At 37.0% G+C, this 16518-nt stretch overlaps 1 protein-coding gene across 2 annotated transcripts; it reads right to left on the bottom strand.

Moving 5' to 3' along the window:
- Window positions 1-13501: 13501 nt before the first annotated feature.
- LOC107639615 (D-mannose binding lectin protein with Apple-like carbohydrate-binding domain-containing protein) lies at window positions 13502-16195 on the bottom strand. 2 transcript variants are annotated; one of them, XM_088485301.1, is made up of 3 exons: window positions 15354-16195; window positions 14642-14849; window positions 13502-14563 (listed from the first exon to the last, which is right to left on the bottom strand). In XM_088485301.1, exons 1-3 carry the CDS (start codon window positions 15873-15875, stop codon window positions 13839-13841), a joined length of 1455 nt encoding a protein of 484 aa, XP_088341427.1. In that variant the 5' UTR covers window positions 15876-16195; the 3' UTR covers window positions 13502-13838. The 2 variants fall into 2 exon arrangements, with proteins under 2 accessions (XP_088341427.1, XP_016198648.1); XM_016343162.3 differs by having other exon boundaries at window positions 13502-14849.
- Between the last annotated feature and the right edge of the window lie 323 nt (window positions 16196-16518).

Below are 16518 nucleotides of genomic sequence, written 5' to 3'. Positions count from 1 at the left end.
ATCGAACTCTTCTCCGTCACTCAAATCATAAATATGAGGTTGAGAGAAATCTACTTCAACGTTGCTTTCAATGTCATGGGGAGAAGGCTCTTCTAACTCAAGAGGTTCACTTGTGGGTACAAATTCATAACTAGGATGGCTTAATTCATGATCATCATTACCAAGGGAACTTGCTTCTTGATCTATCCCGTCCAATTCTTCATAGGGAATATGCCTTAGAGGTTGTGCACTACCCTCCTCAATATTAATTTCAAGCTTCTTGGAGGAATACTCTACAACTATAGATTCCCATGGATTTTCAGCATCTCCTAAATCTTCAACCACCTCTTCCTCTTCAACAATTACGGCTTCCTCCACTTGTTCCAATACAAAGTCACATTCCTCATTTTTCACCGGAGTTCCTAATCTCTCCTTCATGCTACACTCTTCTATTGATTATCCACATGCGGCCACGAGGGTACTTTGAGTGTCGAAGCGCAGTGAAGCTAAATTATCTACTACCTCGGTCAAGGTAGCTATGAACTCTAGTGTCGTCCTTTGCATCTCTCTTTTTCCTTGAAGAAGAACACCAAGGGTGTCATCCATTAGAGACTGGAGTGAATATGTGGGTTCATCGGTTGGGAGAAGGGGTTCATAATAGGAGGGTGGTTCATCATGATAAGGATATGGCGGTTCAACACTCTCTATCTTTTCCACTTGTTGTACAACACACTCCAGTCCCTTTGTTCTCAAGTTGAGATTTGTTAGCCATGAGAGATGGTTGCTTGAAGTCGATCCATTACTTTCTTAAAATGATCCTGTGGCTCTTGTTCCAATTGGATAACATAATTAGGATCATATTGCTCTTGGATTGATGGATATGGACATTCCCCTATGGAGGGTTGTGGTGGAAAGGAAAATTCATCCTGTGGTTGAAAGTTTGTATACATTGGAGGTGGTGTATATTGAGGTGGTGGTTCTTGGGAGTAATTGGGTTGGAATGTGGGTGGTTCTAAGTATGGCTCATATGGCTCATAAGGTGGTTGGTATGGTGGATAAGGGTTAGGATCATATGAAGGTGTTTAGTGGTATGGGGCTTGTGAGTATGGTGGTTCAAGGCTATGTTGAGGAGGGAGTTCATAGGCATATGGTGGTGGTTGTTGGTAGTCACAAGGAGGTCCACCATATCCATTGTCTTGGTATGCATCGTGGAATGGTTGTTGCTCATAGTACATTGGAGGAGGTTGTTGCCAAGAGGGTTGATCAAATCCTTGTGGCTCCTCCCATCCTTGATTGTCCCATCCTTGATGCAAGCCTTCATTATAATCTCCACTTCCTAAAACAAAATTGTAACCACACTCATAGCCAAAGGGGTGAGAATTCATAGTAACAAGAGAAAATAAAGACAAAAACTAAGAAATAATGAAAATAGACTTCTAAACTAGCAAAAACTAACAAAGAAACAAAATGCAAACATATTCACAATAACCAATAACAAGGCATACATTTGTCATTCCCCGACAACAGTGCCAAAAACTTGACGAAGGAAAAATATCGGTAAAGATTTTCACAAAAATATTGTATTGCAAGTATAGTTCTAAACTGACAATTAAACCTCAATCAATGTTTATATTGTTTGTCACAAATACAAACCCAATAAAATTAACCGAAGTATTCAAATCTCGGGTCATCTCTCAAGGAATTATAGGGAAGTGTAGTTTATTATTGGTTATGGAAAAGTATATTTTTGGGGTTTCTGAAGTAAGGAACAGGAAAGTAAAATGGCAAGAAAATAAACTAATAACTAAGAAAGCTCTTAGCAAGGAAAGAGAATTAGAAGTACTATCCTCATTATCATCGTCAATTGTGATGGTAAATATGAATTGCCTTCACTTAGTCAACCTCTAACCAATGGAGGAAGGTCAAGTGTATACAATCAACTTGAGGTTACAAGTCCTAGTCAACTCATAGTGAGAGACTAGCTTTGGTGAAGTTCAAGCTAACCGGTAATCTTCAATTACCAATCAACAAAAGACTTTTGATAACTCAAGAGTCTCTAATACTCAATCCAAGCTAAGAATACAAAAATCTAATTTAAAATCCAACCAAACATTTTATCAAACACTTGATCGGCACAAACTAAAAGCATGGTAAAATTGCAACACTAGTAAAATCTAACAACTACCAATTGAAAGAAATTAATAATGACAATTGAAAAAAGCAATAACAACATGAACATATAAATTGCATTAACAAAGATCCAAAGTATCAAGAGTGCATAAACATAAGGATAACAAAGTAAAGGAAATAACAAGTAGAAATGAAGAATAAACATGCTAGAACAATAAATTGCAAAGAATTATAAATAAAAACAGAAACTAAATCTAAATTTAAGAAGAAATTGTAGTAGAAACCCTAAAACCTAGAGAGAGGAGAGAGCCCCTCTCTCTAGAATTCTACATCTAAAACCTAAAGTGTGAATGAATGAGAAGTGAATCCTCCCTTCCAGCTTCACTCTGCAGTCTTTAATCTGTATTTTCCAAGGTTGCGACCAGTCAATGAACCGGTAGAGTGACTGGTTCACTGGTTCAATGGTTCAACCGAGGTTCAACTGGGATTCAACCGGTTTTATTAAATATTAAATAAAATTATTAAAAATTAAATATATAATTTCAAATATTTAAAAAAACATCATCAATCATCAACAAAATTAATTCAGAAAATTTAATAAAATACCTAAACTATCATCCATCAAAATTTAACAAACCATTCACCATAGTACCATACTAATTGGACAAGGACAAACCACAAATGTTTTAGTCCATGCCAACATTGTTTCAACTTCCAAGCAGGTACTTCATGGCCGCAAAGGGTCTTCATGGATGCTCCAATCTCAGTTGACAACAAAACCATCACAGCTATATTCCAATACAAAGGCATCTCAAACACTGATCCCTTCTCTTCCTCAACTTCAACTTCCTGCCAGAAATGACTCATCTTTTGCACAGAGTCTCAACAAAAAACTCAGAAGCCTAAACTTTGATCAATACCCTGCTCTTGTTCCTCTCAAAGTTGATAGAAACCTCATCTACACTATTGGTTTAGGCATGAATCCTTGCCCTACGTGTGTCAATGGAACAAGACTAATTATTTCATTGAACAAAATTAGGAAGAAAAATATAAAACATGCGAATTATGTGAATAAGTGTGAGAATAATGGATAAAATCCACTCAATTCAGCCTAAAATGTACCATACAATAGTGGTGCATCAATGACGAAGGAGGCGTCTTCCTCCGCTATGTCGTTCTGATATTGTCGGAGGGGAACTTCATGGTTGGAGTGGTGGGGGCCCCCTTTTTTCATCTTTGAAGGCTAACACTCAGAGGTCCTTTTTTAGTGCGGATTTTGATTTCTCAAATGCATTCTTTCCTATGATGACGTTTACCACTATGGTTGGGTTGACATCTGGAATTTCGTGGCACACCGTTTTTATACCCCTAAGATTTCATCCTTCTTGTTCTGGTGATTTATCTCTCGCCGTCCTCTTGGGCTCTCGAATAACTTTGGTGAACTCAGGGAGTTTGCCGTCTCGGATGGCCTGTTTGAGTGCATCCTTGAGGTCAAAGAAATCTTGAGTCCTATGGTTGTATCCTCTGTGGTAGTCGCACTACATGTATGATTTTATTGCCGTCTGTGTGCTCCTTTAACTGCCTAGGCTTCAGAAGCACGCCTCGTTCTACTATCTGATGGTAGATTTTTGTGATTGGGGCCGGTTGGGGGCGACGATCTTGACGTGTTCTTTTAGGGATTTTTTGATTGGCGAGTTAGTTCATGACATCATGGTGCCGTTTATTAGCTGCCACGACTTGGCTCACTTCTTCATCGTTTATGTGTTCCTTGCCATGCTCTGGATTTCATGCATCGTCCAGACTGGTTTAATCGTGAGGTGCTTCCTGAAATCTTCGTTAATGAGCCTGTTAGTTAGGCATAAGCTGGCCACTGAATCTGTCAACCCGTCTACCTGCAGCATTCGTCATTGAACCTGTCCAACTATTTTCTTATGGGCTCATCTGGTCTTTGGGTGACTCCAGGAAAGATGATCGGATGTTTTGCTTTCACAATCTGTGTGATGAATTGTGCCATGAATTTTTTTAGAGATATCAGCAAACCAAGATATCACGCCATTTGGGAGTGCATTGAACCACTTGATGATAGGGCCTGCCAGCGTTACTGGAAAAGCCCGACACTAAACGACGTCGACTGCTCCTTCTAGGTTTATTCTGGCTTCAAAAGCTATTAGATGTTCTTGGAAGTCTTTCGTGCTGTCATACTTCATGTCGGTTGATTTGTCAAACCCCTTTGGCAGCCTGACCCTTAAGACCTTTTGGATGAATGGGGTGGCCCCCATTATCACGTGATCATTTCTTCTTCGCTTGGAATCCCTATGGTGTCTCCTTTCATTGTCATCCCGGTAATAGTGGATTCCAGAGGCCTACTGCGATTCCGACGCCTACCGTAGTGTCAGTTTGGTGATCGCGCCCTTTGATCTCTTCATGTTGCGGACCAAGATATCATGCCATTTGGGAACCAAGATATCAGCGAACCAAGATATCACGCCATTTGGGAGTGCATTGAACCACTTGATGATAGGGCCTGCCAGCGTTACTAGAAAAGCCCGACACTAAACGACGTCGACTGCCCCTTCTAGGTTTATTCTGGCTTCAAAAGTCATTAGATGTTCTTGGAAGTCTTTCGTGCTGTCATACTTCATGTCGGTTGATTTGTCAAACCCCTTTGGCAGCCTGACCCTTAAGACCTTTTCGATGAATGGGGTGGCCCCCATTATCACGTGATCATTTCTTTTTCGCTTGGAATCCCTATGATGTCTTCTTTCATCGTCATCCCGGTATTAGTGGATTCCAGAGGCCTACTGCGATTCCAATGCCTATCGTAGTGTCAGTTTGGTGATCGCGCCCTTTGATCTCTTCATGTTGTGGTCTGGGAAACCGCTTCACTTGTGCGCTCCAGTTGGTAGCGCTAGTTCATGGTGATCCTGCCTTCTAGAGTTTGTACTCGGTGATGGAGTTCTTGGATTATTCTATTAGTGTTTTCTCCCAAACCGCCGAAGGTTCGCTTTCATGAGATCGTCAATTTTTTTTTCCGTGATCGTTATCTTGGCTGACTAAGAGCAGCCTGGGTGAGGACAATGCTGGTTATCCTCCCATGAGCTGGGGGGTCATCCTCGATTTGCTTTTCATGAAAAGTTTACGGATTTGAGTGATCGTGGTTGTGGTTTTGAGGCTACTACTCGTGTTCGTCCTCCATGCTACCGAGAATTTATGAGTCTCCACAAACGGTACTAATGTACAAGGATGACCTTGCACGGATTGATAAATTGGATGAGGAACTTGTCAGTCTCGATAGTGGTGCGATCTGATTTTGGGAGTGGTGGAGGATAGTATCTACAAAGATACTTCGACGTTCAAGTCAAAAAGTTAATGAGATAGAATTTTGACATTTAAGATGGAATTGAATCATACCTATGAGAGCGGCTAAGCTCTCCTTTTATAGAATTCCTAAGTTATCTTGCGAAAAGATCCCTTATCCAAAAATTTAAAGAATTCATTGGAATTGCGCCAGTTGAGCCAGGTTACGGAAGACCTATGGGGATTCAAGAGATTGAATCCGTAAGAAGTGGTTATTCACAATAGATGCTTTAAATATAAAGATTTCTTCACTTTTATTTTAGATAATTACGTTGCTAAATGTTTGTTGTCAAACTATGAAGCACGGACACTTCGCTGAGTTGTCGTGTCCGCGTATCGGATACATTTTGGACACGACACTCACCAACACTCGTCCGACACGCATGTCTGTTGTGTCCAACCGTATCTTAATAAAAAGTAAAAAATTATTCTCCGGACACGTTTGGACACACTTAAATACCATCACGTGTCAGCATGTCCAGTATTGTTCTTAACATATATTCTTGAAATAAATTTAGATATAGTATATATTACTATTTATTAAAATAAAAAATATTATAAATACTTGATATAATTAAAATAAAATATTAATAATAATTATAAAAATTAATTTATATTTTAATATCAATAAAATATCAAAATATCATTACGATTTATCTAAAAAATAATTTATATTTTATATGTATGTGTGTCCCATATCTTATAAAATTTTAAAATTCACGTGTCGACGTGTGTATTATAGTTGTCAAATGATTCTTCAGTTATTATTAGCATAATTGAATTAAGAATTATTCTTCCAGACTAATAGAGTATCTAAAGAGCTTTCCATATTTTTGTCATTTATAAATCTTCTATGAAGGTAATATCCATTAATTATTTATTACATTCAATGCTTTTTTTCCCTCTCTATTATTTAATCAGGTTAATCAGAGATCGAGTCAAAAAATCAATTAGTAATAATAAATCGGTCAAAAACCAATCATGAGATTCAAAAAGAGGCTGAATCAGAAGCTCGTGATTTGGGTGAGAAATTAGGAGTTGTTAAAGGGACGGATGTGGTTACGGAATCATTGGCTCCTCACGTGCCTGATGGTCTTGTTAATGAGGCATGCATGGATGATGGAGAGGGCTGGCAACAAGTGCTGCGTAAGAAAAAATTTACAATGGGCCAGTCATCAGGTTTGAAGGACCAATATGGAAAGCAGCACAAGTTTGGTTCGAGAAGGGTTCCAAGGCCCAATTTGCATGGTGATGGAGGCAAATCAACTGGCATTAGGATGGGGAAGCAAGAAAAACATGAAATTGCGCCATCTCCATCGCGCAGAACTCCTGCACGTCGTGGAATTTCTCTACGGAAGCGTCCTCGGCCTTCCTCCTTGCAGAACTCGCCAGTTGATAAAAATGGTGGCACAACGGAGGAAACCTTAGTAGATGGAAGCATGGCAAGTGCAGTGTCAGGGGGTCCAAAGGTGGCAATTATTGAGGATCAGAGTGTGCCAGTACCGCAGGACAAACCACCTATTGAGGTTGGTGATTCTGTTTAGAGCTTATGTTCTTATTTATTCTGTCCCTATTATTTATGGATAGTTTAAATATGATTGTTTGGAATATTAGGGGTGCTTCTAATAAGTTAGCCCGGGTGCATTGTAAGGAACTTGTTAGGAAATTTAGACCTGTTTTCTTTATTGTGGTTGAAACTCATTCCCCTTTTCAGCATTTAAAATTATTTTGGGAAAGGTTGGGGTATCACTCTGTTGGTATAGTAGAGGCACAGGGGCATAAGGGAGGTATTTGGTTTCTATCCTCTATGAAGGGTGTTTGTTGTAAGTTCATTGATGCTTTTGATCAGGGTGTTACTGTTGAGGTTCACTTTGATAATTTAATTTGGAGGTGTAGTGGTATTTATGGCAGTCCTCAATTTAATAAAAGGGTTCTCCTTTGGGATTATCTTGTTGCACAATCCATGGTTTTTCAAGGACCTTGGATTGTTCTTGGTGATTTTAATGAAGTCAAATTTTCTCATGAATCTAAGGGCTGTCATTTTTCTCATCAAAGAGCAGACATGTTTGCTACTTCATTAGGGGATAGTGGTTTGTTTGATCTGAAGACTATCGGGAGGCAGTTTTCTTGGTACAGGAGGGTGAAAAATTATGTTGACGTGGCAAAAAAGCTTGATCGAGTATGTATAAATAGTAGTTGGTTATCTATCTTTCCAGAGGCTTATGCAGAAGTTTTAAATAGGCTTCAATCTGATCATTGCCCTATTCTGGTGCGTTGTAAAGGTCGTCCTCAGCCTAAAGGGAATCGACCTTTCCGATTTGTTGCTGCTTGGGCTACTCATCCTGGGTATAAAGATATTGTGAACCAGTCATGGTGGTCTGGTAATAGAGGAATTCATGGCAAGCTTTCAGAAGTACAGAAGAATTCACTAGAGTTTAACTCGAAGGTATTTGGTAACATTTTTGTTAAGAAATGTGAATTAGAGCAGCAGATTAATTATTTACAAAAGCGTTTGGAAGTGGTGGATAGTATTTATTTGCGTCAGAAAGAGCAACAGTTGCTTGATGATTATAATAATACTCTAGTGCAAGAAGAGCTCCTATGGTTCCAAAAGTCCAGAGAGCAGTGGGTAAGGTTTGGGGATAGGAATACAAGATTCTTTCATATTCAAACTCTTGTGCGAAGGAAGCATAATAAGATTCATGGCCTTTTTCTCAAGGATGGAGTGTGGGAAACTGATCCAGAAGTTCTGAGTCAAGAAGCAGAGTCTTTCTATAAAAGCTTATTCTGTCATTTGGATGATGTTGATTTGGGTTGCCTTGGTGATGTGCCTCTTCCTTCTCTGAATGAGGAAGCTTGCAATAATCTTACGGCACCAGTTACTATGGAGGAAGTCAAAACAGCTGTTTTTCACATGAACTCTTTTAAAGCTCCAGGTCCGGATGGGTTTCAAGCTTTCTTCTTCAAAGAATATTGGGAGATCATTGGTCTTGATGTTTGGAAGATGGTTAAGCAGGCATTCTCCGGTGTTACTCTTGATCCGAGAATGTTGGAGACTTTACTGGTTCTCATTCCAAAGGTTGAATCACCGGTATCTATGAAAGATTTCAGGCCGATTAGTCTCTGCAATGTAGTTTACAAGATCATCACGAAGGTCCTTGTTAATAGGCTTCGTCCTCATCTTGCGGAGATTGTTGGCCCGCTTCAAGGAGGATTTATTCCGGGACGAGGAACTCCTGACAACATCATTATTGCTCAAGAAGTCCTCCACTTTATGAAGAAGACTAAATCAAAGAAAGGCACACTGGCCTTTAAGATTGATCTGGAGAAAGCTTATGACAGAGTTGACTGGAGGTTTTTAGCTCATACCCTTAAGAGCTTTGGTTTTCCTATTCCTACACTTAATTTGATTATGAATTGTGTCACTGCTTCTTCCTTATCTATTCTTTGGAATGGGAGTCGTCTGAATGGCTTTACTCCTAGCCGAGGTCTTAGACAAGGAGACCCTATGTCACCCTATCTTTTTGTGTTGTGTATGGAGCGACTGGCATGCTTTATTAGTCATCAGGTTGATTTGGGCTTGTGGGAGCCGGTTGCTATTTCTAGAGGGGGACCAAGAATATCCCATTTAATGTTTGCGGATGACTTGCTTCTATTCTGTAAAGCTACAAAGAGACAAGTGCAAAATGTGATGTTGGTTTTAGAGACTTTTTGCAAAGCATCTGGGATGAAGATTAATGTGGAGAAGTCTAAAGCGCTTTGCTCCAAGAATGTCTCTGCAACAAGGAAAGAGGTTTTCACTGGGGTATCCTCTATCAGATTTGTCCAAGATTTGGGCAAGTATCTTGGAGTTACCCTTAGCCATTCTAGAGTGACTCGTTCAGCTTTCAATGGTGTCCTGGATAAGATTCGGAGTAGGCTAGCAAGCTGGAAAGGGAGTTTACTCAATCGGGCTGGTAGACTCTGCTTGGTTAATTCTGTTGCCGCTGCTATTCCCACGTACCAGATGCAGGTCTCTATTTTTCCCAAAGGAATCATTAGTAAATTGGAGTCTATGATGAGGAATTTTCTTTGGAAAGGACAAGTTGATGGAAGAGGATTGAATCTTGTTAGTTGGAAGGTACTGGTTACTCCAAAAAAATATGGAGGTTTGGGGATTAGAGATCCTTATTGTGTAAATATTGCTCTTCTTGGGAAGCTAGTTTGGACTTTTTTCCAGCAGCCAAACAAGCTATGGGTCCAATTATTGGATGCCAAATACCGATCATCTCTATATGACTGTTTTAGTTATCCTAAGAACAAGGACTCTCCCATTTGGAGGTGTCTTTGCAAGGCTTGGAAAGTGTTGAAGGATGGGTTTGCTTGGTGTATTGGAGATTTGAACCAGAATTTTTGGTTTTCTAGCTGGAGGAGAGAAGGACGGTTATCTAATGAGATGGATTATGTCCACATTTCTGATTCGAATCTCCGGATACAGGATATTTGGTCGGTTGGTAGGTGGCATTTGGATACTCTTTATTCTCCTTTATCTCAAAATCTGCAAGATAATATTCTCTCTTACAATCCAGATGAACAAGCAGGTCCGGAAGTGGGTTGGTATTGGAGTGGGTCTGCTGCCAAAGTCTATGACTCACGCAATGGTTACTTGTGGTTGTGTAAGCAGATGTTTGGTTGGGAGGAGAGGGAGAATTGGCTTTGGCTTTGGCGTCAGCTTGTTCCGGAAAAGCATAAGTTTTTGGCTTGGTTGTGTCTTAAGGAGGCTCTTCCTACTGCAAGTTTTCGCTTTAGAAGAGGGATGTCGTCATCGGATAGGTGTCCAAGATGTCTTTCTAGCCAGGAATCGGTTATACATTGTATTCGGGATTGTCCAAAAGCTCAGCTTGTCTGGCAAAGGTTGGATATTCCTTGTCATCCTTTGGATTTGAAGAACTGGTTCTTGTATCATAGCAGAGAGCACCCGTTCAAGTTCTTTTCGGGACTTTGGTGGATATGGCGAGCAAGGAATAACGACATCTTTAATCCCCATGAAACTTGGCCTCCGGAAAAAGTCATTTGTCTGGCATTAACTTCAGAAAAGGAGCTTAGAAATATTTTTGAATTACAACGTATGTCCCTTCCCTCTACTCTAAATGGTTTTTGGAATCCCCCATCCATTGGTACTTTTAAGATTAATTGTGATGCTAGTTATTTTGGTTCGGGTGATAGTGTTGGTTTTGCTTGTGTTATTAGAGATTGTAATGGGAGCTGGCAAAGGGGGTGTTTGGGAATGATTGAGAGTAATAGTATTCTTCAAGGAGAATTGTTTGCTATTTGGAGAGGATATCTCTTAGCTTGGGATGTGGGTCAACGAGATGTTATTTGTGAGACGGATTGTGTGGAAGCATTTAATCTTGTTACTCAAGATGGTTTTGGGTTTATTGATCCACTGGTGCTCAAAATAAGAGATATCATGCATTGGAATTGGCGTGTTGACTTTCGTTTGATTATGAGAGATGCAAACACGGTGGCAGATACTATGGCAAAGATGGCGATGAAGTTACAACTTTCGCATGTGGAGCTTCTTTCACCTTGGGAGGAGTTTAAGAGTAGTCTTAAACGGGACTGTCCCTCTATTTAAGCAGTTCCTTGTTTTGTTTCTTTTGTTTTTCTTTGTTTAATTTATTTCAGTCACAAAAAAAAAAAAAAATCGGTCAAAAACCAATACATAGATAAAAAATTAGTTAATTGTTTAAATCAGTATGATTTTTTAGTTGTTAATTAATTTAAATCAATAAAATACAAAACATTCTTTTTTTTAAATATATATTTTGTTTATAAATATATTATTTTACTATATTCGATTCAATCTCAATTAAATATTAGTTAAAGTTTTAAATTTTTGAACCTCTAATTTAAGAATGACAGTAAATATTTGTAAGATTGCTACCCATTTTCTGACTCATCCCCATTTAAAAGAATATTCCTCGTTCCTGCTCCATTTTCATCCCCATTTTACAAAGACAAATATCTGCGAATACCACATTTTTGTCAATTTTTTTTTTTGCCATCTCGTCTAACTCCACCAATTTAATGATTAGATCGAGTTTCACCATCTTGCTACCGTCATACATGTTTTAATACATCTAAACAAATGAAATATATGTTTATTTATTTACTTATTTCTTACCAGTATAAATATAAAAGATATTCGTGTCTTTAAAAAAAGGAAGACAAGAGAAAATAATAAAAAATGACTAATGTAGAGGAAAATAAGAATTACGCTCAAACGGAATTCATATTCTTCAAATTGGTTAAAAAAGTCCTAGCCAGTAAATATGATTATCCCTAAATATCTCAATGAAGCATGGTTATTTAAGGAAAATTAATTGGTGGGTGTGCAATAAACACATTTGATTACAGTAGATGTACATTACAATAGTAGACTAACACTTCTTTCCTCCATTTATTCTAAAGATTTTCTTCTTTCTTCACATATGTGAACCCCTTCTTTGGTTAAATGTATGCAACCATAGAGTAAGAATTGTAATGATCTTAGCGGATTGCATGCAATAATAGTACGAAGAAATAAAAATATTAACTCTCTCATAAATGAAATGCATAAAAAAGAGGGGGCATGTTTTTGTGTCCTATATTATATCTTTGCTTGAAGCATATTAGTAATTGATCGAGTACCTTACTAGTGAAAAATAAAATATTTAATTTTCTTGACTCACAATTCAAACCTACTTTAAGATAATTATTTTGGTGGGCTCACACTCATTTATAAGAAATAAAGTTGTAAAAATTTATTTAAAAGATAGGTCATCCTAACAAATCTTGAATAAGAAGTAGAATTAATTATTCTTATTGAGTATTGTATTTCAAAGAGTTTAGTTAAACTGTCAAAAATAATTGAAATTGTACGAACTGTGGATGCTCATTGACTTGTAGCTTTCTACTCCATTATTTAATTAGCTTGATTCTAAAACTCATAAGACAGAAACATAGAATAAGGGTTGCTAGACATGGAAATTTTACCTCTAAGGCATCATGGGTAAGCAAGAGGGAAAATAACCACATAATGCTTATTTTGTATGATTAATTATTTATTTTATGTATGACTAATAGTTATCCTGTAAAATCATCATTTTTAGCATGATAGTTAAGCCTCCTGGTCCACCATTATAAGATATTTAAGTATACAAAAATTTGCTATATCTATTTTATATATAACAAGGATTGAAGAGAAATTTTGTGTATAATGTTTTTAATAATAATATTCATACACTAAATATTTTCGATATTACCATAAAAATATAATTATTATTAATTATATATTTAAATTATTTTTTAATTAATAAAATAAAGAGAATATATATTGGTTATTAAAAAAAATTAAATACTAGTATTAAAATGGTGTCAAATATAAAAAAACTACATGCAGCAATATTTGAAATTTGTGTTCCTAAAATCCTTTATTATGTATATTAATAAACAAATAAAATGATTTCTTTGAAACTAGAACTAAAGAGTAAAGACATTTGCTGTCTTTACTAAATTCAAAATACATAAAATTCCTCTATCCAAATCACCAAGCTTTTACCGTTTTCAGATACCATATTAATGATAGACATAAATTGGCAGCAAAATGCAGTATGGATTCCCATTTTAGTGGTTACTGACTAAATTAGCATGTTTTGCTTACATTTGCATAAGATTTTTTTCCCACAATATCCTTCAGTCTGGTAGACTAAGGATTAATCGATCGCGGATCGGAGCTCAATTTAAGAATTTGCTGTTAGGCAATGGGTTACTACATGCACAAGGCAGAATTCAAATTTCAGACACTTCTTTAAACAGACTAGTGAATTAATTACTAAACCAACCCAACTTAGTTCATTTGTATAAGACTTAAGTTTAGTGTTCAACTACCAATTTTTGGCATGTCCATACCTAACAAAATTATGCCATTCATATTAATAATAAAATTACAACTATCAGGTTTATTAATCACATACCTAACAAGAAGTGCTCAAACAGGTTTACTTTGAAGAAATTGAAAAGAAAAAGGTTAGCATTTCTTTTTTTATTAAAAAAAAACTATGTGCTAGTTGGTGATATCCAGCAACTTGTGTTCAGACTTCACCAAAAATTTTCAATTACATGGGGTGATCTATGAATGTCATTCTATCCAAAATCAACCAAAATTCTTTACATGTTTAAATAAATTATTTATCTATCTTCTTTGTTGAACAAACTTTTAATCCCGAAAAATTCGTGATTTTGGTTTTGATCCTTGTGAAACGTCGTACAAACTGACACAGCAAGGACCAAAACCAAAACCAAATGGAAAACCATAAATTGAACCTGTGGCTTTGATGAACAGCTCATATTCATGAAGCAGTGGCCTGAGAATGAATGGTATGAGTTCTCCTTTTGACCAACCAGTATCCAAACCCTCCAACAATAACCAAAATAATAACTCCATCAACCACTCCTACCAAAATCAAAACCCATCTTTTCACATTATTATTATTATGCTTCTCATGATTTCTACCACTTCCCTTTGGAACCTTAACCATATAACTAAACCCTGTGCCTTTATCTACCTGTTTAAGTCCAAGGACTAATCTGTAAATATAGCATTCTTCCACATTTGTGCTTGCATTCCTAAAATACAAGGCTGAAGCACATTTACAATCCTCTAAGCACAAATTTCCACATTCTTCTTTGCTTATTTTGACCATTTTAGGAACACCCTTTAGCACACTACTCACATTGTCTAGCTCTATGATTTCGGCTTGTTTTCCGTCACAAAAACTGCCGGAAACAGCACTGCTGCAGTCCGAACTGATTTCGCTGTCGTCCTTCGAGAGAATCTGAATACATGAGCAGGAATTGGAGAATGTGCAAATTCCATAAGGCCTGCAAGCTATAGGAAGATCACATGTGCTGTTGAGTGCTTGAAAAGAGGCCTGAAAATTTGCTTTCTCCGGCGAATAGTAATATAGGCCGAAGTTTCCTGTATCATTCTTGAGTGCTAAGAAACTTAACGGATGAATACGATTCGATTGGATTTCTGCAATTTTCTTGTATTTGACATTGAACAATGCCAACCCTGTTGAGATCAGCTTAACATATGAAATACTTCTGTTCATGGAAGGCTGAAAATGCCAATAAGAATACCTCAAATTACCGGAATTTAAGTACAGGGCAACCCTGTTTTCCTCAATTTCGAAAGAGTAGAACAGGCTTGAGTTGCTTTGGAAAGATGTCAAGCGAGTCGCGACATCAAGTACCTGGCCTTCAAGCATAACATCAGTAGGAAAATTGAAACTCTGCCATTTGATATTGTTCATTGCATCCACAAGCACTAGATTACCTGTTTTCTGTATCTCCAACCTCTGCTTCAAAATTGAGTTAAAATCATGCATTAGAATCATGAAATATAGCCATAGTTAAGCACATAGTGAAGTTACAACGTCATGTTTGTGTTCTGAATTTGTGATATAGTATTACTTCCACACATACTCTTTCAAATTGAAGCAAAGGAGCAGTTCAAGCATTAGGCTCTATGCATTGCAGCTTAATTGATCATATTTTATCTCTGCATAGTAAAATTGACAAATGTAACATAGTAAATGTAACATCAATGGTTTATGTTCAAATTTGTGATATAGTTCCACTTTCATAACTACACTTTCAAAGTGAATCAAAGCAAGAATTCTAGATTCTATGTAATACATTGATAATAATCATGGTTTTAAATCGCGGTCGCAGTTTTCTAAATTGTAGGAAAACTTATTGAAACAGCTGCAATGCTGATGATTGTAGCTGCGACCACAATCTAAAACCATGAATAAGAATAACAGAATTGATTGGTGTTGTACTATGATGATAGAGATTACCTTCACACCTTGTCCAGAAGTACCAGTTTTCCACCCAACATGTTCTTTTGGACCTTTGAGCATCAAATCACCATCCATAGTTATGTCCAGCAAGCATTTCTCAGTGGTAAAGAACCTTGAGTAGTGTCCGGAATCCCAAACCTTAACATCACCAAGGAAAACCTGCAATGAGCATGTGTATCTACCATTAAATGGATCAATGCTCAATGCAACTCTGAAGTTTGGTTTTGTTGTTGTGTGATTAGTCTCCACAAGAAAACCTCTCCCTTTGAAATCACTGTCATAAATCACAGGAACTGCTACCATTAGTTGGTAGCCAATACCAACCCCAGGCTCAGAAGAAAATCCATAAGTGAAGAAGAGGAAAACAACAAAGAAGAGAAGATTCATGAGTAGGAGGAGGAGCCTTTCAAGATTGGATTTTGATGTTTTGGGAATGTTTATTGGATGATTTGGAAGGTGGGTTTGGTTTGGTTTAGGCCAGAATTGATTACAACTAGTGAAGAAGGAAAAGTTAGGCATGATTACTCAAAACTCTGCCTCACACACCCTCCCACTCCCAAAAAGAAATTATGGCTTTCATTGTTTGTTTGTTTTTCCATTTGCCTTAAACAATTGCCAATCAATACAGCAAGTGGTGGGGTTCGTTCATGCTCATTACAAAAATTCAAAAATTAAAAATAAAAAAAATTAATTTTGTTTTTAATAAAAAATATTCTGCATGCACAAGAAATTGCTGCTTCTTATTTTTTTTCTCCTTGGATAAAGTGTTTCTCCAGCTTTGTGGAGAGAATTAATAAAGAAACAGCACACTGAGAGAGAGAGGGGGGCTGGAACTTAGTTGCCCCATGTGAGAGTTTTTAAAGTGTATTAAGGTGTGAGTACCAGTAATGAATGAATGATATTTGATTCTTACCAAGCTCAAATTCTTATTTTTTATTTTTTTACTTTTCAAAATGGATTCATTGGATTGTATACCTAAAGACCAGATTGAAATCCTTAATATTTAATTACAAAAACTCTTCCTAACCAACCATTTTTAATAATTTTAGTTAATATTTAGTCAGTATAAATATTAAATTATCTTTAATAAATAAATTTTATTAATTTATATATATAAATTTTGATAAATATATATGTAAATGATATTAATTAATGTATGTAA

This window comes from Arachis ipaensis, chromosome B4 (genome assembly GCF_059453495.1).
Source record: "Arachis ipaensis isolate K30076 ecotype BB chromosome B4, ASM5945349v1, whole genome shotgun sequence".
In the NCBI taxonomy this organism is placed as follows: domain Eukaryota; kingdom Viridiplantae; phylum Streptophyta; class Magnoliopsida; order Fabales; family Fabaceae; genus Arachis; species Arachis ipaensis.
Note: the sequence above shows the minus strand (reverse complement) of the source record. Positions and strands in the feature narration are given on the sequence as shown.

Excerpts from the sequence above, each read along its gene's own strand:
- LOC107639615 (XM_016343162.3), bottom strand. The coding sequence starts at position 15,875 with ATGCCTAACTTTTCCTTCTTCACTAGTTGTAATCAATTCTGGCCTAAA. Across the intron at positions 14,850-15,353 it reads CTTCTGGACAAGGTGTGAAG|AGGTTGGAGATACAGAAAAC; the intron begins GTAATCTCTATC and ends ATTTTGAAGCAG.